We start from the raw sequence: 25,942 nt of genomic DNA, 5'->3' as shown, positions 1-25,942 counted from the left end.
CACATAATGAGTTGGGCTGCATGCATGACCCAGTCTGGACTACCCCCCACTGAGGAGCCACTGCAGAGGTAAAAATGGGCAAGGGTCAGGTTCAGGAGCAAAAGGTGTGGGGTGACCCTACTGGATGCTCACAAAATGCAGACATTTCCTTTTTACGAATGAATGAAAGAGTCTCCATGATACAGGTTGGCCCCATTTCTGCTGGTGACAAAAGAGTCCATGACTCATTTCCTGCACGCATGTTGTTATGGCGATGATATACAAATGGCTTCTCCCCTGAATCGGTTACCTATAGTTAATGAGCCATCCCAGGGAGACTTGTGGAAAGAACCCAGGACTGGGACTCGGGGCTCATCCCCGATGGTCGCCCAGGTCCTCTGTGTGATTGCAGGACCCTGTCTTCACCACATGGCCCCAGGAGGCCTTTCTCTCTGGTCTCCTCATGCCACCCACCCATTCTGCTCTCTCTAGCTCCCCCTTCTCACCTCTCCCCACAGGTATCTTCATTCCCTTTTCATGAGCAACTCTCTACCTCGTCCTAGATTGCACCTCTGCCTTGTGTTCCCTCTAGCTCTTCCCCAGCAATGCCAAACTCCTATTTACCTGTCAAGCCTCAAATCATACCACCTCTGCCGGGAAGCATTCTAGACTACCCCAATCACACAGATTCCTGTAGAACTGTGTACACACCTCTTTAACAGCACTTAGGATATTAATGATAATAATGGCAAAACATGTACTGATCACTTATTAGTACGTATGTACTAGGCAGCACTTCTAAAACACTTCACAAAACTAACCTTCTTTAATTTTCACAGTCACTCCATGAAGAAAGTTCTTCATTCTACAGAGAATGCTACTGAGGTTCAGAGATTTAAGTAAGTTCTCAGGGCCACAGAGATATTAAGTGGCTGATGGGTGCCTAGACAAGTGCCTAGCACACAATAGCTGCTCAATAATTATTCACCTCATAAATGATTAAGTGAACAAATACAAAAATAATGGCATTTCTGTCTCCTGTATAGAAAGTTCAAGTAAGAACTTCTTATTAGTCTTTCACACCATCTCCCCTGTTGAACACCTACTAATGTACAGGGCAAGGGAAATATATAACAAATAAATGAACTAACTAACTAACTAAATAAATAAATAAATAAATAAGCCAGCCAATAAATGGAGCCCAAGTCCTGTCAATGCCACCCACTAGCTTCAGACAAACAGCTTTAGCTTGCTGGGCCCAGTTTGTCACTTGACAAATAGAGTGACTGTACACAGCATTCTCTCAAGTTCCTTCCCTCAAGGTACACTGCCCCGCCAGTGTGGCTCAGTGGTTGAGCATCAACCTATGAACCAGGATGTCACAGTTTGATTCCTGGTCAGGGCACATGCCCAAGTTTCAGGCTCCAACTTCAGTAGGGGGTGTGCAGGAGGAAGCTGATCAATGTTTCTCTGTCATCATTGATTTTTCTCTCTCTCCCTCTCCCTTCCTCTCTTTGAAATCAATAAAAAACATATTTTTTTAAAAGGTACATATAAAATAAATGACCAGACTCCATGATTTTGTGGTTATGGTAACTCCCATACTAAATTACATATCGCATTTTCTTCTGGGTATTTTCCCTGGGAACATTACACAATTGGATGTGGCATTTGATCCAGGTACTGCCCTAATACAGAGCCAATAGCGGACCTTAAAGAGTACATGGCCTGATCCTTGGTTCATTCCAAGGTTCATACCCAAACAGATCACACCCAGGGAAAGAATTATTAAGTGACTGGCACAATCCTCGTAAATAATAGTTAATAACAAACAATGATCCCAAGTTAGAGTATGCAACCAGCATCTAAGCCACTTTAGTGACCTTGCAGGTCCTTCTTCCTGTCCCTGGCACCTGAGGCCTTCTTCTCTAAACAGATCCTGGTCACCGATCTCCCACCACGATCACCACCAGCACACACCCCCACACGCATGCACACTCACACACACTGCTGGCATGAAAGGAGCAGCACAGTGCTTAGCACATAGTAGGGGCTGATAAATGCTTATGAAATGCTAAAGCCTAGATCCACTCCAGATGGGCCTGAAATGTGTCCACTTCAGCGCAAGGTCAGCGTCCTGGCTGAATTTCGTTCATTCCCACTCTACCTGTGGCTAATCAGGAGCTTGGCTGTTTGCCTGGGACCTGACACACCTGTGTCCCATGACGAGCCACATGCATGCTAATGCCAAGCATTTCTTGTTTGGCTAATTAACGCTCAGCCAAAGGGTCCCTGAAGGAGGCGTGTGAGCAAGACCGTGTTCTCATCGGAAGAGCAGGAGGACCGTGTTCTGTGTTTTGCTTGACTCAGAGCGCACAGTATAAGTGCCAGGCTCTTAGAGCTGAGCACACCATCCATGTGAATCCATGATGGAAAGGGCCCCTACGGCAACCGGATTGCAAGCAAACAGGCACTGCAAAGGACACCTGTTGTTTATCTGTCTCTCCCCTCTTGTCCTTGAGGACCTGCTCCTCCCACCTGTCAATCAAGTGATGCTTGAAAGGGCTGCCAAAGACAGTAGTCAGGTCCCCTGGCTTTGGCCACAGTAACTGGCTCAGAGGTGAGCCTACAGGGATCCTTCCCTGGGACTTTTTTCAATATTGAGCAGGAAGAGAAAGATTCTAGCCTTTTGTGTCACAGTGCTATAAAGATAGGAACCAGAGCGGTGGTTCTCAACCTGTGGGTCGCGACCCCTTTGGCGGTCAAACAACCCTTTCACAGGGGTCGCCTAAGACCATGCTGCATATCAGATATTTACATGACGATTCATAACAGTAGCAACATTACAGTTATGAAGTAGCAACGAAAAGAATTTTATGGTTGGGTCACAACATGAGGAACTGTATTTAAAGGGCCAGAGGGTTGAGAACCACTGGCCTAGAGGCTACCAATATGGAAAAAATCTGTTTGCAGGATGGAGGAATGGAGCCAAAGCAAAACAAAACATCCAAAGATAGATGGAAGGAGAGGGGGTGGGATAGACTTGGAGTGTCTCGACCTTCCTGTTTATACGAATTACGGCTTTCCCTGTGTTCTTTAGGGTAGTTTGAGGTGGGTTTCTGAAATGTGCAGCTAAAGTGGCCTCACACAGTCACACTGTACTTAGAATTCATTTTCAAATGTATTTTCTACTCTTCAGGTAGTTTTTATGAGATGGGCTATCCCACATTTGTAATGTCTTTGTTCCTCCTCCTAAGAAAGGTGTAAAAATTCCTGGGCCAGAATCACTCGTACTCAGCCTCACTCGCTGAAGATGTTAGTTCTTCCTCTTTGTATCGCAGGCACCAATGGTGACCTGCCAACCACTGGATGTGAGGACTCTTCTGTTTCAAGCCACCAAAGCTTGTAAAAGAGGGGCTGGCCAGACAGGCGAGGCAACCAGCTAGTCATTTTTAAAAGAGGGAAATTTACATGGTGGTCAGCCCTCCATTCCATCCCTCTGCTGGCTGACGCCCTCTGAAGGTCTGTCTTCAGATCTCCAACAGAGTTCTCCCCAGAGCTAGAAGGGGCAAGGCATTTCCTGATAAAATGAGGTCTCTGAAAATGTTCCCAGAGAGCACTGCAATCCAACCACCTGACTTCTATGGCACCTTTCTTTTTTTCCTCATCTGAGGATGATTTTTATTTATAATTTAGAGAGAGGAAGAGAGAGAAAGAGAGAAGTAACATCAATCAGTTGCCTCCCGTATGCTCCCTGACTAAGGATCAAACATGTAACCTAGATAAGTGCCCTGACCAGGAATCGAACCCACAACCTTTGGTGTATGGGACGATGCTCCAACCAGTCGAGCCACCTGTTTAACAGAAAGCCACCATGTGCAAGTACTGAGAACGGTAATGCTTTTGAAGCTAAAAGCTTCCCCTGCCTCTATGTCTGAGGAACTTGTCCAGTGAACTATGAACCATGAAGTTACAACAACTAGGAAGGGAGGTGCTGGGCGGGGCTGGCACCAAGGATACAGGCCCCACTCCTTTCTCCCCCTCCCTTTCTTTAACACTTCCATCTCCTCTGTATAAGGCTAAAGCTTGGCAGGTTATGGGCAGGGTGGCTAGGGTGCTCTGGGCTGAAGCGCTTGGTCTGATGCAATGCTCTTCCCATGCCCCATACAGCTGCGCGTCCCAGCCTCAGAGGAGCTTGGCAGCTGTCTCCCCAGGGGCAAGGGAAAGCAGCCGTATCCCACGGTGGACTCAAAGGCTCCTCATCACCAAAACAAACACACAACAGTCCCGATTGCCATGGAGAGTTCAATCCTCTTGTCTGAGATTGGCACCGACTAGAATTCCAAGAGCTCTGGCTGCGCTATCTCCTGTGAGGTCTAAATACAGCATGCTCACTTTTAACCTAAACATCCAGTCTGGACCAGCGCCCAGGGCGGACAGACCCCAAGACCCGGCCAGGAAGTCTTGATTCCTGGCTGTCCATGAATCGATGGGCACTGCAGCGTTACCTGAGATGGGATGTGCTGGTCAGTCCCATTCACAGATGCTTATGGCCCAACAATGGGGGAAGCAATCAGCTTGTGGAGGGTTAACCACAATCATGATCCAGAACAGAGAAATGCATGCTGGGGGAGAGGTGGAGAGGTAGGGAGGTCGGGGAAGAAGAGAAAGAGGGAGGGAGGAAAAGGCAGTAAGGACCAAAGACCTATTTCTTAGCCAGTTAAAGTCAGGGCATCTTTCTAAAATGTTTGCTCCCGGGGGAACACAACTCTCTCATTATGTGTCTCCATGGAATTTAGGGCTTAAGCTCTAGAATCAGATCAAGGTTGCCTTCTAATTATGTGACCTTGGGCAAGATAATTGACTTTTTAGTATCTATATCTCTACAATGACCCAATGGACTACTGTGGGTGTTCGATGAAACTGTGTGCATTAAGTGCCTAGCACACAGATGTTGCTCAATAAATAGCAGCTACTAGCAGTAGTCATAGAAGTAGAATAATACCAAGCATGCCTTTATTTTCTCTTCCTTGGAGAGGGCACAAGAAGAGTTGTTAAGCCACCATGATAAGATGGAAATTCCCAATCCGAATACATTCAGGCAAAGAAAACCTGCAACTGAGAAGGCAATAAAACACACCCACACCCACACCCACCCCTGTTGAAAACCTTAGACTGTCCAAATGGCAACAGCTTCCTACCCTCTCAGCAAGTCAGCCCACACGCCCACAAGGGTAAGAAACGCCCGCACGCCGGTCCCCTTACCTTGGTGTTCACGCACGACTTCCCTCGCTTATACTCCTTGTGGGATCCACGCTTGTCCAGTTTGTGCCACAGCGCTTTGGCCTTCCAGGAGGTCACTTTGGACTTGAGCTTGGAATAAAAGTTTTTGTGGTCCAGGGGGTCTAGGTCCAGGTGTCGCGTGAGGATGTTGAAGGCCTGGAGGGTGCCTTTGCATGTGGAAGCCTGGACAAAGTTCTCAAAAATCTGCCCGGCCTGGCTCTGCTTCTCGTCCTCGTTTTCCCCCATGTTTCAGGAGCCGCGTGGCGCAGTGGTGAGGAGAAGATGGAGGAGGACACCATGAAGGACCCGGAGGAACGTCACACCTGCAAAGGTAGGCGGAGGCAGAGGTGAGCTCCAAGGGTGGGCAGGGATGAGTGCTGGGGGAGCAAATAAAATTCCTTTAAGGTGCTAACCAGAATACTTCATGCGAAACATAAAAAAAAAATCCATAGAAAATGTACAACCATACTGTCTACCCTGGCAATGCTGCCTGCTGGCACCCTCTCCCCATTCCTCTCACTGGCTGACAAGAACCAGATAGCTCCGAGCTATAGCTGGCTGGTGTCAACATTACCTGGTCAATTTTGCTGTGAGCCAGATGGTTCTAGAAATAGTAACTAGTCAAAGGAAAAAACAACAACAACAACAAAAAGAAAAGCACTCTAGATTTATCACCATTAAGATTCTATAATTCCTGCTGCAAATCGGTTGCCTGATACAATGTCACCTGGCCACACATTAGTACACAGCCCCCCCAAAACCCAAGCACATGCCTCCCGAGGTCCCATGACCACGTCACCTGTTGTTAGACATCAATCTTTAAGTCTCTTTTGTTGGTTACCAGAGGACAGGTCTTTCCCCCATACAGACAACAGCAACCTCTCTCTGTTCCTGGTGTCTGCTGGGCTCACAGCATCGACCTCCCTCGGAGAAGGTCAGGGAGGCACGTGGGTCCCCTCCTGTGCAGAGAGGCGCCTGTGCTTTGTAAGCCTGAGCCGTGAGCTCTTTGGAACAAGTGCTCGGGCTGACGGGAGGAAAAATGCGATGGGTGTTCATTCGCGTCACAAAAATAGCTTGCCTGGGTTCTGGCCACCGTCCTTTCTCTCTGTACCACTCTAACCTCAGGCATTTCTTGGGAAAGTCATTTAAGTTTCAAAGGAACAAAAATAAGTTAGAGCTGATTTTCCAAAGCACCAGCTATTTTTCTAGAATCCAAAGCTAGTGCATGGAGACGAGCAGGGAGGAGCTGGGGCCTGCGCCGCTGTCAGGAGGGCTGGAGGGGGCTGTACATGAGAGGATACGGCACACCGAGCTCCCCCAGACGGAGGCCTGGCAGGGGGAGGTCAGCAAACACAGCGACAAGGCCCTCAGGCTGGGCGGCTTCCCACTCTCCAGATGGGAACGCTATTATGGGTGCATTCGGATTGCAGGCTGGCTTTGTAATACTAAAAGCAGAGAGAGACCGGTGTTCATCCTCTCCCTTAGTCCTTTACTCACTCATTCAGCAACAATTACTAGTGTCTTAGCAAGAGCCACGCATCACCCTAGGACAGGGGCGGGGAACATCCAGCCTGTGGGTTGTATAAAGCCATCAAAATCATTTGGCCTGGCCCTGCCAAGGCATTAGGGGTGAGTTAATTAAATGTTTGACCCAATATAGCCGGCTAATTTTTAAATTGGTAATCTTGTATGGCCCAAGAATGATGTCATAAATAGCCAAATGGCCCTTGGCAAATAAAAGGTTCCCCACCCCTCCCTGCCCTATGTGCTGGGAATACAGAGTGAAGGAGACAGGCACCTAAAGAGTTGATTACAAGATGATGGGCAAGCCCTTGTAGAATATGAACACAGTGCGCCCAAGCCCAGAGCAGGAGGTGGCCAGCAGAGCCAGAGGAGCCCTGAGAGGGAAATGCCAAAATGCTTTCTAGTTTTCATTAGAAAACTGGGGGATGTACATTTAGGTCCATGCAAACACCGCACAAAGGTGTGCCTTTGGAAAGAGCCAGGACAGCTGCAAGAATGACTGCAAGTTCAACTGGCGAGGAGTTCAGGATGCGTGACAAGGGGTAGTGGGGATGCCCAGGGCAGATCATGGAGTAACCCCGGGGGTACAGGACATGAGCAGTGGCTGAGAGAAGTTTTTGGGAAGATGAGCAGCCAGGGAGTGGACTGGAGAAGGAGGCAGCTAAGTGGCTGCCCAGGTGACAGTGAGGAAGGCAGGGGAGAGCAAGGAGACAGCTCACCCGTGAATCCTGTGTGGCAGCCTGGCTGAGCTCCACCTGCAGGGAGCAGCTTGCTGGGGACAGACACGCTCTCCAGACACCAGACTCCCAGATACTCACAGGTGAGGGGGCACCGGCAATACAATAAGAGCCCGCCCTCTTTCCCCAAGAGCTCCTGCACCATGCTTGCACCTTGCTTGGCTGAAGGGAGAACAGCACATTCCCTGACCCAGGCCTCGCCAAGTTCCACTCCTCAGCCGGCCCTCCATCCTCCCTGAGAACGTACCTGGCTGCTCTGGTCCCTGCAACTCAGCAAATTCAGCAGACTTGGAAAGCTGGCTCTGAGCATGCCTGGCATTGGTACGGCGTTTTGTTCCTCACAGATGCCCTCCCAGCTTCTTTATTGTCCGAGATGCTCACTTTGGCATCACGCACATAAACGCCGCCTCCTACTGTGTTTCAACTTTCCCCCGGTCCAACACTTGCCACCCAGAGAGCATAAACAGAGAGCAAGGCCCGTTTGCTTTACAGAGAGTATTAATATCCTCAGTCTTTATCTTTGGAACCACTTCTCTGCCCGGCACTGAACAAAAAATGCAGTCGCTGACTGGCAAATAGAAAAGGACTTGGAGCCTGCAGTCCTTTCCGAGGATGGGCGGGTGGTGCAGAGAAAGCCCCAGGCCCGAGTCCAAAGCTCAGCCTGGCCCCTCACTGCCCACATGGCCTCGCACAAGCCACAGAAGTCCTGAGCCTCGGTGGCTTCTTTTGTAAGAGACAGGTGACAGCTGCACCTTGCGGGGCTGCTGGGAAGGGGGGATACACGATTGACAGCAGAGCCTGGCTCCGGGAGGCACTCGGTAGGTGTGGAAATGTGTGCTGTGCCCATGACATGGGGCGGGTTTGCATCAGGGAACTCACCAGTTTGAAAAATCGTTCTGTAAATCAGTTCTGCACGTAGCCAACTCCGCCTCGTCTAAAATGGTGAAGTGTTTAGAGGTATCAAGCCAGGCCTGACTGCCAGAGAATCATTTACAAACTGGAAGAACCTGTCTCCTCCCAACCCCCGGCTGCCTCTTCTCCTCCCCACAAAAGAATAATGCACAGCTTAATCTTAGGCCTCCAGTAGACAGAGCCAAAGGTGGTGCTGAGGGCGCTGGGTGGGTGTGGGAGCTCGAGGAACCAGCTCTTATCTGGAGTGAGATAAGGGAGGTGGAGGGAGACGGCCAGACAGCAGAAGATAAGCGCTGCCTTGGACCGTACCCCACAGCCCGTACCAGGCTCAGACCTGCCTCCCTGATCTCAAGGGTCCAGCCTCAGCCTTTAAAACCAGTTAAGTCCAAGACCCTAACAATGACTAATACCCCTGTGGGTAGGTTTCTCACAGAAGAACAGCAGAATATTTAGAGTCTGGCAAACTCGGGTGTGGATCTGGTCATATGTTCTTGCTAGCCATGTGACCAGTGGCGTGTTATCTAATCTATCTCAGCCTGTGTTCTTGTGTGTAACGTAGGGATAACACTCACTCACTCACAGGGCTGTAAGGGTTACTTTAGACCATGCAGGTGAAGTATTCAGCACCTGCTGGCTACATGATAACCTGCACTCATTACTGAATAGAAGAATTTCTTACAGGCCCTAACCTTATCAAACCAAAAGAAAGAGAAAAAGGAACACAATTGATAACCACTAGGACTAGCTTCCCAGATTGAGGAATTGTATACTTTAAAACTTTAGCCCTAGCTGGTTTGGCTCAGTGGATAGAGGGTTGGCCTGCAGACTGAAGAGTCCCAGGTTTGATTCCAGTCAAAGGCACATGCTGGGGTTGTGGGCTCCGTCCCCAGTAGGGGGCGTGTCAGAGGCAGCTGATCAGTGATTCTCTCTCATCATTGATGTTTCTCTTTCTCTCTCCCTCTCCCTTCCTCTCTGAAACAAATTCCTCTCTGAATTTATGTCTGTATAAATTCAGGCTGTGGGCTTTCAATTCAGTTCAAATCTACTTCCTATCTGTGTCTCCTTGGACACCTAACTTAACTTCTGGGTTTTAAGTTCCCCGTATATACAGTGGGGAAACACAGACGAGGACGTCTGGGTAATGACCTGAAAACATACCTGGTGTGAGGTGGTTTTATTAATGAAATAGAAAGGCTGACTTAAAAGGGCTCTGGGAGTTTGTGTCCAAGCTTCAAGCTTTTTCTTCCAGAAACTGGAGTGTCATATTTTTGGAGGTTACCCCTTTCCTTCCCCAAAAGGAGAAGGTCAAGGATGAATTAAACCAGAGGATCCTGGGAAATAGCTCTTGTTTAAAGTCTTTCTTGTCAACCACCCCCCAGCTGTTGCCTTTTGGGAGTCTGATATGCAATATAAATAAAACCAGCTACCCCCCAAAATATGAAAGGTTTTTGCATTTTTCTGGGAAGAAAACAAGATGTGATGCTTTAGTTTCCAAGAATAGCCTTGAAGCAATTTGGTTTTTGCCAACTGAAGTCCCTTATTTGTGGTTCTGCCTATGTGACTTCATGAGTCACAGAGCAACTCCCTTTCCCTGCCTCTGGCTGCTACAAACTAAAACTCCATGACACACTAGTGATGGGCTTGGCTCATGGCATCTGGGAGACAAGTGCAGGTTTATGCAGAGTCCCTGAGCACCCTCAAGTTAGAGAAAGAGCCTCCTGGCTGAAGAGTTGCCAGTGCGCTCACATTTGGGACTGTCACGCCTTCTCCTTGCCTGGGCCTCAGCACCTGCCAAATGACATCAAATGGTGTGACCAGGTAGGTGATGGGTAAACAGTGGAGCCCTATAAAAACTGAAGGAGGCCTGGAGGGACCCTGGGCAGAACCTTCCCACAAAGCAGCAATTCGGCTCAGGAGAAAAGCTCAACCCTCAACCCCACCCTCAAGGATTATAGATAAGATACGTTTCCAGGTCGATGCAATCTAAAAACTAGCCCCTCTTGCTACTAACACTAACAAACTCCCCATTCCAATGTATCACCTCCCAGGTGTACCTCATCAAGAGGCCTCTGGCAGGGCCAGTTTCCTTAGCAATGAAAGGAGGGTGCTGCCCCCTCGTGTGCTCACAAAGTGGCTGGAAGGACTAGGAGCGCTGGTTCTGTGCCTTGAACATGGAAGACCTTCAGTCATGGCTCCCTGGATCAACACCTGAGATAAGGCAAGCGCTCATCAGAGCTCCGGCGGCGGGAAACAATGCCCACACACGCTGCTTGTCTGCAGGGCCCGGCACGGGCAGGGCACCTGGTTACAGGTGGCACCGGAAGACTCATCTCAGCTGGCCCAGGGAGGCCTGGCTTTCCTTCTATGAGGGCATGTGGCAACCGGCGTGAACCGAAAGGGGTAACTCCCAGGACTGGGAAGGGACTGAAAGGGCCCCCTTGTTTTCCTTGTAATCTCCTTCCAGCCAGGGGTCCCTGCCTTTCCTTGGTCACCAACCCCAATGGAGAGCACGCTGCCTCCGGGGCGGCTGCTCCACCCTTGCCGCCCTGACTAGAGGACAGCCTTGGCGAGGTCACTCTGCCTCTCCAACGGCTCCTCTCTGACCACCCCGGGCAGTCAGAGCCCTTCCATGTGCACTGAACACAGACCTGAACACAGAATCTCCCTGCACATGCCGCTGGGGCCCCACTAGGAAAGCTGATGAAACGTCCCAAGAGGTGAACTGTGACAGCCCACACAGGTTCCCAGCCTGCAGCAAGGGCCTCTGCACTGCCCTCTGTCTACACTGCCCTCTGTCTACACTGCCCCAGGGTAGGGAACTCAGGAAAGAGGCTCCGGTTCTGCTGCAGGCCTGGGCCTCTATGCCGTTCCTCCACTGAGAGCCCACGGTCATGTGGCCCTTGCCCTTCCAGCCCCAGCCCTCTCCTCCCTCTTTCTCAATAGTGAGTTGACCCCACTGGGCTGGCTTAAAGCGACCTCATACATTCTCCTCCCTCAACTCCACCCATTCCTCATGGAATCACTCACAGTAATGGATCCTAAGACCACCTTCAGCCCCCGCAGTGAGGCAGAGACCTGCATGCTGAACAGTCACAGTGCCAGGAGGGAAGCCAACACCATCAGAGGCCCACAACAGACCAGGCTCTTTCACCTGCATATCCTAGAGCAGTGATGATGAACCTTTTGAGCTCGGCATGTCAGCATTTTGAAAAACCCTAACTTAACTCTGGTGCCGTGTCACATATAGAAATTTTTTGATATTTGCAACCATAGTAAAACAAAGACTTATATTTTTGATATTTATTTTATATATTTAAATGCCATTTAACAAAGAAAAATCGACCAAAAAAATGAGTTCGTGTGTCACCTCTGACTCGCGTGTCATAGGTTCGCCATCACTGTCCTAGGGAGTCCTCACAACAAATCAGTGGAACGGGATAGGGAGAGTCTCTCTCTCTCTCTCTCTCTCTCTCCGCCCCACTCTTCATTTTTGGTCTGTAAGAAAGGCACTGGGGATAAAAGTTATCCCAGAACTTGTCCATCTTGCCTTTCTTTAATGCAAGTATAAGTTTGTCATATATATATGCTTGTGTATATATGCATGTGTGTATATTTGTATTTGTGTATATACGTGTGTATATTTGTATTTGTGTATATACGTGTGTATATTTGTATGTGTGTCTGCAGTGTGTACAGGCACGCATGTGTGCATATATATGCATGCATGTATATAGGTGTGTGTATGCATGTGTGCACATGCATATATGTACATATATGTGTGTGTAGTGTATAGGTATGCATGTGTGCATATATGCATATATGTATATAGTTATGTGCATGTGTATATGCCTGTGTATGTGTGTCCACACATATTTTAAACATTTTCCATAAGGATATCTAGCCAGTGCTCCACATTTCCACTTGTACCTCTAGGCCTCCCTTCAAAGAAACTTCTCAGAGAGCCAAAGCCTCTGAGGTGGCAGAAGTCTGGTCTGGGCGTAAGGAGACAGCTTGTCTCTCTGACCGCCCTCATGAGGACACTGACAGCCGCCCTGCTGGGCCGCACCCTGTCCCAGACCCTTTACATCCATGAGCTCCTTTAAGCACCCGTGTTTGACAGAAGAAAAGACAGGTTTACAGAGGTTAGTAACCTCCCCAATACTCCACAGGTAGCGAGGGGGGATGCTGTGAAATGAACCCGGTTCCATCTCACTCTTAGTCACGGGTCAACATGAACCATGTGGATGGAAACGGCGCGGCCTGCCTGCTCTGCACCACTGGGTAAATTCAATGGACTCAGGCCTGTAGTCTCTGAGGTTCTTTCAGGCTCCCAGAGTCCAAAACTGTCAACGACAGGGCGTAGTTTCATGAGTTATGGTGCACCCAAACAATCCAGTACTAGGCACTCCTTTAGCAATAATATTTATAAAGACATCTGACCCAGGGAAAACGCTCATGCCCCGATGCAGAGGGAAAAGCAGGATACCATTCCAGGCTCTCGATATGACCCAGCTCCAGAAAGCGATATCCACGGGAGAACGGAACGAGCTGACCGTGAGCAGCGGTTATGTGTGTGAAATGGTATTTCAGATGATTTCTATTTTTAGCTTTATGCCTTTCTGTAGTTCCCAAATTTCCTACCAGAAGCATGCAAAACTTTTATGGCCCTCTCCCCCATACACATTCTCAGGCCAGAGGTCTTCTCTCCCTGGCTAAAGTGAGGGTCTCAGCACAGGAGGTGGGCTTCTCTCTTTTCCTCGGCCTGGGAGGGGCTCGGCCCGCGTGGCCCCACCACACCAGCAGTGCTACTCTTCTCCCGAAAAGAAAGGGCCGCCCTGCAAGAAGCCCCGACGTGTGCTAACTCCATGGACTGGCCTACATTCTTGCAGGTCAGGGATGGGCCCCCGAGGCTGCTCTGCTCTCCAGACCACAGGCCCCCCAGTCTAGTGAGGCAGACCCCTTTCCAGGGAGCCATGCCGGTGAACAGGAAGATGACCCCTTTGACCCATCTCAGCTGTAGGCCGATACCCTTCGCCAGTGAACCCACAAGAAAGAAACCTCCATACCAGGTTATGGGCCAGGAGGTGACAAAATAACACATCTCAACACACACACTGAGCCCATCCTACCCACAAAACTTAGTGTATTCTCCAAGTGCCCCAAATCATCTTGATCACACAGTGGGTGCCTAGGGAAACTGTGAACTTGAAATTTACAACTCCAGGAGGCCAGCCTATCTCAAAACGAATGGTGGGAGGTACCCAGAATAAGCAAATTCATAGGTACAGACAGCATCCTGTACTTACCTCTACTACAAGTTCTGTGTTGAAATTACTTTTTACTTCCCTCCTCCCAGTTCCTAGCACAAGGCCCTCTGTATGTAGTGTGTGCTAAATGAATGAATGGCTGTTCCGTCCCAGGGAACATAATCATCACTGACATTTAATGAGCATCTATGAAGTCTCAAGCAATGTTTAAAAGCTTTATACGTATTAAGTGAATCCTTGTAACACACCAAGGCATTGCTATATACTATTATCCCCCTTTTTCAAAGAATTAGAAAAATTAGCAACTCATCCCAGGTCACATGGCCAGAAATGGTGAACCTGTTACTTGAAGCCCCAGAGCCAGAATTCAGAGGCCACACCCTAAACCACCATACCCATCCTGCTACCCGGCCAAGTGGATGGCGGGATACAAGTGCTCCCTCACACACCACATCAAGGACTTGGTCTCTGCTCTAGACCCTTTAATTCATGAGACTCGCCTGCCTTTCTCTCATTAAACTCAAAATGCTAGGATCTGGAGTAATGAGATTGCGATGCAGTATCAGATGAGGACGGTGGCAACTAAATACACCAATAACGCTCAGCTGAGAGGTGACTTTCAAGCCTTGGTGGGTGTGGCAGAGACAGGCTAACACTGGGCTCTTCTTTGCAGCTGTGTGATCCCCCACGACCAGGTTCTAGGTAATGAATGTGAGCGGAAACGACCTTATAACACTTCTAGGGCCAAACCATGAGACCCTCCCCTGGTCTCCTCTCTGCCCCTCCCACTCTGCCAGGGCACAGCAGCCTTGAAACCACAAGCTGAAGATGGCAAAGCCGTGAGCAGAAAGGAGCCAGACCCGTGGAAGGAAAGCCCTCTACGACCAGGAACACCTGAATGTCACATATGTGAGAAATACACTTAAATGTATGTGGAGTCCCTGAGAATTGAGGGTGCGTCTGTGAGGCAGGGAGCACCACATTAAGTGACACAGTCGGTGAACCGTGGGCATGTCAATGTGGTCTACGTCGGAAAGCTCCCTCCAAGAAGAAGGTTGACCACACAGGGATTAACATCCCAAACCACCAGTTCTGTCTTATTCTCTCTTCCCTTCGCTTAGGACCTCGATATCCCGGAAAAGTTGTTGACCCTTGGAAATAAACTTGCCCACTCCTGACCTTAAGCACCTCTCACACACACACACAAAAACCCCAGGCTGGGAAAGCACATCCCTTCCCTATCTGAAAATGGTATAAGACAGGAGAATAGGACAAAGAGGCTAGGGCACTTCCTGGGTTTCAATAATTCCCTGCGTCCTCCGCTGAGTCCCTGGAAGCCTGTGTGCTGTGATGGAAGGAACGTGGACTTCTGAGTCACTGAGCACTCCCTGAGCAAGTCATAAACAACAGCGAGTCCTGTGAGGATTAAATAGAGGCGCCTCTCAGGTCAGGCTCACAGATGTGTCACTAAGTGCTCTGGGGACAAGTCCCACTGCCCCGAGACAGCACCAGCTCAGCCACGGCAGAAATTGGTGCATTTTCACATGGATGGCGGGGGTGGCTCATTCTCTCCTTGGGCTACCTTATGCTGACACGAGGCGGCTAAGAGCTTACTGGTATTTCCACCAAGTCTTTGCGCAGCACACACTTAAAGGCACTCCCCAGGTGAACCTTTGTATCAGGATGACGCTACAGCTCCCAACTTGCTGAAATTAGGCCTCAGGGACTTGAACTCTAGTAATTAGTCAGGAGGGTAGAGAGGGATGCTGGGGAGGAGGTATAGAAGTCATGGCAAAGTGAATTGGAAAAGGATTTCTCAACGCCGCCACCTGCTCGCTCTGCACACAGCACCACACCCAGGAGCTGGCAGGGCTGCAGAGCAGTGGACCTGGGAACTCACAGCCCAGCTGTCTCATGGACTCTGTCTTCCAAAAGCACCCCCATTTTGAAGAATTGTGCCAAGTGACCACATTTCTCAAATTTAAGAAATGGGGGTCCTGGCCGGGTGACACGGTTGGTTGGTGACACAAAAGGTTGAGGGTTCGATTCCTGGGCAGGGCACATACCTAGGTTGTGATTTGATCCCTGATTTGACACTCCCCTCTCTCTCCTTTCCTCTCGCTCTAAAATCAACAAAAAAAGAGGGGGGGGGGGTTCATTGCCTGATAAAGGTGTAGTTTCTTTCTGATTTGTGAATTTACCAAGTGAAATCATTCTCAAAAATGTGCACAAATTCAACCACAGTCAGAGCCACATTCACTTTGCCTGGAGAAAAGAAAACGGCGCTCTCCCGCCTTCTCTTCACAGCCTGGCTTCCCAACAGAGGAGTCTAGTCTGCCAACGTTCATTTTCTCACCTCCACTGACCCTTCAATCCACCACAATCTCATTTCCACTCACACACATAGCCCACCCCAGGCATCGTGCCCAAGGTCACCACCAACCCCCTCTGTTGCTAAATCCAGTCATCACTTATAGGACTTTATCTTGCTCTGGTCTCTGCCTATTGTCAGCTTTTGCAAACTTGTCTCTCTCCACCTGCCCCTGAACTGTTGCTGTGTCCCAAGGTTCTGATCTTCACCCTCCTCTCTCTCTCAAGGACCTAAACACACCTGTAGTTCAACCAGCATCTATGTCCGGATGACCCCCAAGCTATCCCTTGACATATATTTCCCTGCTGCATTCCAGGCCCTTATGTCAACTGCCAGTGACATATATCCTTGACTCTCCTGTAGAACTCACACACAGTCCATTTACCTTCTCCCCGCCCCCCGCCCTGTTCCTTAAAAATGTGCACAAATTCAACCACACCCCCACCTCAGGGAACAGCACCATCTGCATCCTGATTCTTGAGCCAAACCCGTGGAGTCACTTTCTCTGGCCCCTTTCCCTCATCTCACAGAGCCAGCCAGTCACCAGAGCTGCCTCCTCAGTAGCCCCATCCCTTACCTCCTTCTTGCTCTCACCTGGAACTCTCAAAATCTCATACATGCCTTTCCTGCTTCCAGGTCACCTCCCTCCAATCCACCAGCCTACTCCTTGAGCTGCTGCCAGAGAGATCTTCATATAAAAAATGCACACTTGGTCAGGTTCCATTCCCGTTTCAAATCCTTCAACAGCTCCCTGACAATCTCCAGGGTGGAGTCCAAACATCTCAGTAAAGCAAACAAGACACACCATGATCCCCCCCTCCCCTGCTTTCCCACCTGCCCTCTGCCGTCTCCCCACTGCGCCGACGCCTCCCACTCTAGACTTACCGAGCCAGCCACAGTTCCCTGATAAACCCAACTCCTTCATGCCTCCCTCCCTGTGCCCTCTGTCTAGAATGCCCAGCCAGACTCTGTTCACTTGGTGAAATCCTAGTTGACCTTAGAGCTGAAACATCAAAGGCTCGGAGTGTCAGGGGTCCTGGCGTGGCCTCTGGAGTCAGACAGACTGGCTGCAAACCTGACCCACCACTTACTAGGTATGTGAGCCTGGACGAGTTACCTAACCTCTTTGAACCTCAGTTTCCTCACCCATAAAATAGGGATAATAATAGTTCTGACCCTGTTGGGCTATGTGAGGATGAAGTACAATGACACCTGGCTAGGCAGTATTCTTGGCTGCACTGTTCTTTGAAGCCCCACCTTGGCCTCCCCTCACCCCCTTTTCCCACACTGTACTCTGTGGAGCTACTAAGATGGCTTCATACATAGTATTGCATTGATCAACTTTGTGGGTCTGCCTGACTTACCAGTGAGCTTTCTGATGCTAGAGGATGCATGTCCCAGGGCCTGGCACCTGTGCCTCTCTGGCAACGGTGGATGCTCATGACTGTGTTTGTGTGTAAAATCTAACCAAGACCAGCATGAAATTCAGGCTTTGTGGTGGCTTGAACTGTGACTGCCCTTTGTCTCTAACCAGCACCAGAATTGCTGCAGGAGCCCTGGCTGGTGGTGCTCAGTTGGTTGGAGAGTCATCCCATGCACCAAAGGGTTGCAGGTTCAATGTTCACATCTCTCTCTCTCTCTCTCTCTCTCTCACACACACACACATCAATGAAATAATTAAAAGCATATCCTTGGGTGAGAATGAAAAACATAAATAAAGACAATTATTTTAAAAAAGAAAAGAAAAGAATTGCCGCAGGAGCCTTCTAACTAGTCTCCACTTCCCATGTCTTAGGCACCGCCTCCACCCTGCTCACAAAGCCTTAGGGCTCCCTCCATCCCACAGCAGAAGTCTGGACTCCCTTATTGGGCTCATCGGTACCTCCCATGCAGCCCCTATTTCCTTGATAGGTTCAATTCTCCAAGGTATTCGGGATCCCCTGGGGCTGCCATTCAGTGCTCCACATCCAGTCTCTGCCTTCCCCCTTCCTCCCCACTCAAATTTTACCCATCCTCTCAAGCAAAACTAGGCCCCATAGTAAATTGAAGACCTACAATGTGCTGGCTCCCATATGAGCATCACAGTCTATTCAAGGAATCAAATTCAAACTAACAATTTTTGGTAAGAACTGCAGTAGGGTACCAAGACGTGTGGGCACAGAGATGGGAGGTGGGGTGACTTACAGCCTGGAGAGCAGCTCATAGAAGAAGTGGCACCTGAGCTGGATCTTAAGGAATGAGCTGGAGTTCTCAGGCACAAACCTTCCCCATCCCTCCTGACCTTTTCTCTCCATACATTCATCTACCTCCTGGAATCTATGACAGAGGTCACCAAATCTGGGTCTACAGCAGATGCACCGGGAAGTGTCCAAAATGACAACTTCCTGGGCCCACTCCCAAACCAAATTTCTGCAGCCTGAGGACCAAGAGGAAAATGTTTTTGTTTTAACTCCCCAGGGAATTCTGTGGCCCAGCCAGGTTTGGAAGTTACTAACCACATTCAATTCCATCCACTGCTTTTACTGAGGACCTATATTGGACCCAGGATGCTGCACAGCACAGCAGGTAGGTACTAGGTGTACAAACTCTGTCTCCGCAGCTTCCGAGAAATTACCATCTGGTAGGGAGGCAGAGTTATAACAGGGGGGTCAAACAGGACGTGGATCAGACTATTTAGCACTTCATTAGCCTTGACCCCAACTCATTTTTTATGCATCAGTCTTATCTGGACAACTAATATGTAAACTTAAGGAAAAGTCCGGTATCTTGTCTTTCCTATTTCCTGAATACTCAGCTCAGTTCTGGGGGAGCAGTTGGAGCTCAATCAATATTTAAGATACAAATAATTCAACTTCTTGTACTACGTCCCTATTTTGGCCAATTCACCCATTAACAAGTTGTCTACTGATTTTTACCTTTATAAGTTCAGTGCTGGTGTAGTGTGTGCTCCTAGGAGGTAGTTAGTATTGGTTGGTTGAATGAATGACTGTTTACTGGTAAAAATCTGTTTCAGGAGGAATGGAACAGCATATATTGCACCACCTCTAGAGTTCACTTAGGAGACTTACAAATGTATCCTTTGAATTATAGACCTTTAATTTCAGGATTAATTTCCTGATATGAAATTATACAGGCTTTGCTGTTTATAGTGTCATTAATGTTATTAGCAATGGAAATAATACCCCTGAATCTCCACAGTCCATGGGCCTCTGCGTGGGGGTTGCCACTGGCAGAAGGGGAGATGCTTATCCATTCCTCCCATTAAGCCGTCCACCCACCCAGCCAGCAGTCCAGCCGGCCTCGCACCTTACCCCAGCCTCTACACAAGGGCCTGTAAACTGCATCCAGCCTTTATGAGCGGGTATGTGCACCTGCATGGGCAGGTGAGTCCTGCTTGTGTGAGAAAAGCCTCATGTTCAAAGCCTATCCAAGTGTCAGCCTACTTAGGAAGCCAGGACCTCTGACCTCAATGTAAAATCTCCTATTCTGCAGAGAAGCAGCACGGCAAAGCAAGAACACCCACCAGGAGGTTCCCAAGAGACATGGCCAAGGGTGGGACATTCAGCCAAGAGGGGGTGAGCAGGGCAAGGCAGGATAGCCGGCAGAATGGACTCCACCCTGCTTTCACTGGGGCCAAATTCCCAGCGGTTTGCTGATGTTACTGTGTGTGTGTGTGTGTGTGTGTGTGTGTGTGTGTGTGTGTGTGTTTCTTTTAAGCTCCCAAAACAAGACTCAGTCTTGAGGAGGAGACTTTCTGGATGTGCATCAAAGATCACCTGGCCCTCCCTTCGGGCCCCCACCTAGGAGATGGGAGATCTGCAACTCCCTCTGCACCAAGGGCCCCACAGTCTTTCCTGGGGTGCATGTGGATCCTGGACAGCAGGCGTGGCAGCTCAGCGTGGCACCTGTTCGCTTCGTTTTGCTTCTGCTAGGAAATAGGAGGATGGCCTTGCTGGCTATTTGTTTGCTCACTTACTCGTCCCCCAGATTCTGATCTCCATGTGTCAGGCAATGTGCTCAGTGAACACAGCTCAACGGTTCTCAGCTCCGACTTGGGAATGAGCAGGCCAGAGACCGCCAGGTGAGGTGGGTCTGAGAAAGCTGCCTTCACTTCACCAGGACCCGCCCTGGGGAATCTCTGCCTGAGTCAGGTATGTTGCTATCTGGAGGCAGTGCAGAGGGCTGAGCAGAAGAGAGAGACGGCCGTTTGAGCCACTTCCTTATTGCCTAGAGGAACTAAGGTCTCCTGGAACTGTTTTCCCAAAAGCTCTATGAAGCCAATTAAGATTCCAGACAGTAAATACAGAAAGGCCTTGCTGATAAGACACCGGAGAACCAGTCCCCAAAATATTCCCCTCTGCTGAACTCAGTTCTGGAGAGATTGCTGGCTTGACAGGTTGCACTTCACATTCCAGGACTAGGCGTGCGAGCCTGGGGCTGGGCCGTCCTGGACATTCGCCTGTGGGTAGTGGCTGCGAGGCTGGCACTGAGGGCCGGTGGACCTGTGTGGGAGGCAGCAGAGGTCTGAGGAGAAGCATGCCCTGCTCTTCAGGCCTCACTCAAAGGCCATGCTCCATGAGCTTAGAGATGCTTGGACAAGCACTGCACACCGGGTCACTGACTTGGCCGTTGCCCCATTCAGGGACTCAAAACCCCGTCACTGACCCAAACCTCCAAAAAAAGTAGCCACAGGGTAGATGGCCACCCAAGGTGTGAGCGAGCTGGTGAATTCCCTGTAAAGTTAGGGAGACGTCTCCACTATCCATCCCTCTGCAAAACATTGTGCTGGCAAATGAAGATGCTGTCTCTCTCCCCTCCTGGAGCTTGGGCTTACATTCTGAAAAAAATGCACTCACTACAATAAGCAGCAGCTGTCCCAGAAGGATTTTCTCTTTCCTCGAAAAGGAATGAACCCCAGGGACTGGAAGAGATGGACTGTGATGCAAGACCTAGAAGGCTCTGGCTCTAAGTCACTGTCCAGCTCTTTGTCCCCTCCTTCCCATGAAGGACAGGCCCAACTCAGAGTGCAGTTTCCAAAACTGATTCCCTGGGACAGACCTCAGCAAGGAGTTCATTCAAGAATAGAGAGAGAGAGAGAGAGAGAGAGAGAGAGAGAGAGAGAGAGAGAGAGAGAGAGAGAGAGCCCAGATGGTGTAGTTCAGTGGTTGAGCATTGAGCCAGGAACCAAGAGGTCTCTGGTTCGATGCCCGGCATATGCCCGGGTTGTGGGCTCGATCCCCTGTTGGAGACAGCCAATTGATGATGTTTCTCTCTCATCATTGATGTTTCTATCTCTCCCTTCCTCTCTCTCTCTCTAAATAAAGTATCAATAAAATATATTTTAGGAGAGAAAGAGAGAGAGAGAGAGAGAGAGAGAGAGAGAGAGGGAGAGAAGAGTTTTTGGAGGGCTCCTCTCATCACCATTATTACTCCTCCCACTCTAAAGAGTTGATCTTTTTAAAGATTCTGGCTCACCCTTATGGCACATAATTCACTTCCCGGATACTTTTGCCTTGTAAATATTATCCTTAAAAACAGTTATATCTTTTCATTGGTCTTTATTTTTAAGTAGCCTTCTCACCCCACACGCCCAACTCCCACAGAATTATAGCTGACCCTGTCTGGAACGCAAGCCCCTCCCTGGAGAGACAGTCTGCGCATGAACTCACAAGGGTGTCTGCTATCCGCTTATTTGGCAAGAGGAATCCGAGACATTTTAACCATGACCTGGCAGCATGGTCTGTCCCACTCCGATGCCTTAGCCTCATCAATAAACACTCCCACTGGTACGGGAGGCATGCAAGAGGAGCACAAACCGTCTGAAAATGAGCCCCACCCACATTTCTCCCAGGAAAGGGACGTTAGGTGCCTGGAGAATTCTACCTGGAGAACCTGTGCTGGTCTCAACTGATGTTTCTTTCAAGGTCTGGCATGTGATCAGCATTTTAGAAGGACTCTGACTGTCAGGTTCCTACCTCCTCCTCCTACCCCAGCTTGTCTCTCAACTGAACGTTCCACTCCTTCTACCCTCGCTGAGAGGAAAGCATGCACATAACTCCTCCTGACTCCCAAATACCGAATCCAGCCTCTTCCTACCACCATACCTTCCGCACGGAAGACCCTCTGTCTCCTTCTTGGCTTAGCAACCTCCTATTCATCCTTCAATACCCAAGCACCTGCTCAGTGCCATGTTCCCTTGTGACACACTCTTCTCAGTGCTTCCCGAACACTTGGTGTGTCTCTCTATGGGGACTAGATCTTGTTCACCTTTGAAGCCCACAACCAAGCCCAGGGCCTGGCACCTGAAAGTCCATTGGTTCCCGACTCAATCAATGCCTGGCCCACTCGCCCCAGCCCTCCCTTCTCTGTGCAACGAGAAAAGGCTTTAGAGCAGTGGTTCTCAACCTTCTGGCCCTTCAAATACAGTTCCTCATGTTGTGACCCAACCATAAAATTATTTCCGTTGCTACTTCATAAGTGTAATGTTGCTACTGTTATGAATCGTAATGTAAATATCTGATATGCAGGATGGTCTCAGGCGACCCCTGTGAAAGGGTTGTTCGACTGCCAAAGGGGTCGCGACCCACAGGTTGAGAACCGCTTCTTTAGAGTCAGACACCCTGTATCTTGTGGGACACGGACAAGTTTTTTAACCTGTATCTGCCTCAGTTTTCTCTTCTTTACAATAAGTAGCCATGCCCAACTCTCAGAGGGCTCCTGTGACGAACAAACAAGGTAAAATATGTAAACCTAGTGCTTCCCCTTTGGAAAGAGCTCACGATACCTTCCCTTGAGTTCAGTGGGAAATGCTGAGCCAAATGGAGTCCTATTGGAAAAAGTGTGTGACTTCTGTCTGGTTCACAGAGAAGGGATGGCCGGCCTCTAACCCGAGAGCCCTCTCTCAGAGCAAGGGACAGTGCGGGCGGCACACAATGCAGGCCCTCCGCATGAGAGTCTCAGCACGAGGCTTGCTTAGCAACAAAGGAGATTTTTATCTTAATGGCAAACCCACAAGAGGCCACTACTTCCGAGGCTGGGCCTTCACAGCCCTCACCTTTCTGTCTTGAATTAATCTTTCACCACAAGACAGGACATAAAACAGAATACTGCTGACTCAACAGTGTTAAGTCATAAGCACAAGCCAAACAGCCTGCCCATGAGAAGGCTGACCTCTCTGTGATGCTCCACCCAAGTTTTATTAGGCCGCAGTGAACAACGAGGTGGGAGCAGTCGGGGCCCTGCTCACACCTAGGACAATCAAGCTCAGGGTCAAAGAGAGGAGTGGAAAGTGTGGTGGCTGAACCCACGTGGGGAGGCAACTTGTCGCCACTTCATGGGATGTTTACAGCTCGCCTGGTTGGGAATCGGGAGGTTGATTACCACCTCAGGGCCACCACCAGCCTGCTTTATGGTTTGGTTAAGTCACATCTGTGGGCCTCAGTTTCCTCACCCATAAAATAGGAGAGTTAGATTAGATGAGTTCCTTCCAGCTTTAAGCATAAGTCTTGGAGACGGATCTACCTTCCCCAACTCCTTCCCTTTCTGTGTTAGTTGTGAGATACCTTTTAGCTCTCACTGAGCAGCCTCTACCAACACTGTGGCCTTCATTGCTCCAGTGTCTGGTCATCCTTGAGCACAAAGCCTGGCCAGGGAAGAAGAGGATAAACTTGGGACCATATTCTGAAGAACTTAACTAGTACCCTCTGGTCAAGCGACTCGGAGTCCAGGGACCTTGGGGCATCAAGAGCTTGGATAGATACACCAATGTGGACAAAAAAAAAAAAAAAAGGTTCTACAGAAATTAACCTCACAGGGGTGACCTGATTATAAATCCTAATAGGGCCTATAACTTCTTTAGTAAAAGGCTTCTCTCTGCCTTCAGCAAGCCCTGTCCACTGTTTCTGTGCATCCAAGTCAACACACCTTTGAAATGCCCCTTCTCAGACCCCTCCTTCTAAAGCATAACCACCCGCAAGAGAGCGCATCATCTTTCTTAACCCTCCTGTAATCCCACCCCCTCCCCCACCCGCCTTGCTTTCTCCCACCTTTGTGTAATATGGCTTCTGTTCCCTCCATGATTCCAAATGCATAAAAGAAGCTGCAATCTGTCATTTCCTGGAAGCATTTATCTCAATCTGTTTAGATCTTGCTTCCAGGCGTATCCTCTGTTTGGCTCAAATAAATTTTTATGATAATTCTCTACAGGTTTGGACATTCACACATCAATACCAACAACCCCTAATCACCTGGCTGGCTTCTTCCCACCCAGTGATTTTTCCCACTCCCCTACTATTCTAATCCATACACCATAGGCCCCCAACACTATCCAAATCTATCCAAACATTAGACCTTCCCCCATGCTGCTGGGCGCAGACCAGGGCAGCAAAGGCAGTTCTTATCTGCACACTGGCTGATCTGAGGGGTGGGGCAGAAGTGGCAAAGCTACAAAGACCAGGAGAAAAGTGCTTATGGAAGCAAGCTCTGGCCACGTGAGGAGGAGGAGACAGGGAGGAGGAGACAGGGAGGAGGAGATGGGGAGGAGGAGACTGCGCTAACCAAGAGGACAGACAGAGTGAGCTCAGACAACCACAGAAGTCTAAGAGGCTCCTTTGAAATGCCACAACCCTCAATGCCCCCCTTATTTCCTTAATAAGAAATCTGAGGGCAGGTAAAATTCAGTGACTGGCCCAAGGTCATGCTGCTAAACTGTGAACAACCAACACTAGAACATGGCTCTCTGGTTTCAGCCGACTCTTTTTTTCCACTCCACTCCGTTGACCTCAAGAATCTATTTAGGTTGGATTCCCTGCAGATTCTGCGCAACATGACCCAAGCCTCACTTAGGGAAAGAGCAGGCCCAGCTGATATTTTGATAACGGCCTCCCCTACCCCATGCGTTCCTTCCCAACGTGGCATGGTCCACTTGTTCTTTCTCCAGCCCTCGCCAAAAAATCTTGGGGAGTTCAGAGGTCAGTGAGAAGGGAGAGATAGGTCTTCCTGTCCCTACAAAACCCTAAATATCTGAGATAACCCACAGGATCCTCTTCCTCCAGCTGGAGGAGGCTGGTGGGGAAGACAGGCAGGAGGGGATCAAATGAACCCACTGGATGTCTGACCTGATTAGGCCAAGAGTATCCATTGTGGGCAGTTGGATGGGTCATCTGAAGGTTTATGACAACAAGCAATAGGATCTGCCTTTCAAAGATCCCTGTTGGAGGATCATCTCAGCATCAGGAGCAGAAAGCTCTAAGTAAAAGATTCAAGGCATTAATTATTTAGTGTGCATGACCCAGTTCTGGGAGGTGAGGCTGGGTGAGAAGAGAACTCACCAGTTCCTTATCGTGGCAAGAAATTCAAATACTTCACAGAGTAGTGTTCCCTTACTGCCAAAGAGGATCCATTTATGGTTAAGTGTGGCAAAAAAAAAAAAAAAAGAGGAAAGAAAGAAAAGCCAAAGTTCACTCATTCAACAAATATTTACTGAGCTCCTCTATGTACGTAGCTATGGTTGGAGCATAGTAGAGTAGAAAGAGCACTGAGTTCATAAACAGGAGGCCTGGACAGTGTCCCATCTCAGCCCTTATTCGGGGCAGGTTACAGCCTAAGTCAAATTTCTCACCTGTGAAATGGGAGTAAATCTACCTGCCTTATTATGAGTTGAAATAATTTTAATAAATGTAAACTGCAATGTAAACCTAAGGTATAAACAATGATGACATAACACCACACACTTTCCCTGCCCTAGAAGTTTAGATGTTTACAACCTGATCATGTTTAGGAAAATAACCCAAGGTACCTATTAGGGAAACATCACATTCTCTGTAATTTGGGCAAATTGTATGTTTCAACCTGCCTGTGGGGATGGAACC

The 25,942-nt window shown here is 49.1% G+C and overlaps 1 protein-coding gene across 15 annotated transcripts in view; it reads right to left on the bottom strand.

The window, feature by feature from the left end:
• MICAL2 (microtubule associated monooxygenase, calponin and LIM domain containing 2) overlaps window positions 1-25,942 on the bottom strand; it is a 207,327-nt gene that overhangs the window by 150,209 nt on the left and 31,176 nt on the right. For 13 of the 15 annotated variants that reach the window (XM_036325410.1, XM_036325406.1, XM_036325409.1 and 10 more), the window contains exon 3: window positions 5,245-5,585. In XM_036325410.1, coding sequence (XP_036181303.1) covers window positions 5,245-5,508 — 264 coding nt within the window. In that variant the 5' untranslated portion in view covers window positions 5,509-5,585. Of the gene's footprint in view, window positions 1-5,244; window positions 5,640-6,061; window positions 6,178-25,942 lie in introns of those variants that run through there. The other 2 variants (XM_036325408.1, XM_036325407.1) reach the window with 2 other exon arrangements.

Source organism: Myotis myotis, unplaced genomic scaffold, assembly GCF_014108235.1.
Source record: "Myotis myotis isolate mMyoMyo1 unplaced genomic scaffold, mMyoMyo1.p scaffold_m19_p_10, whole genome shotgun sequence".
NCBI classification, from domain to species: domain Eukaryota; kingdom Metazoa; phylum Chordata; class Mammalia; order Chiroptera; family Vespertilionidae; genus Myotis; species Myotis myotis.
This window is presented reverse-complemented; position numbering and strand designations above follow the sequence as displayed.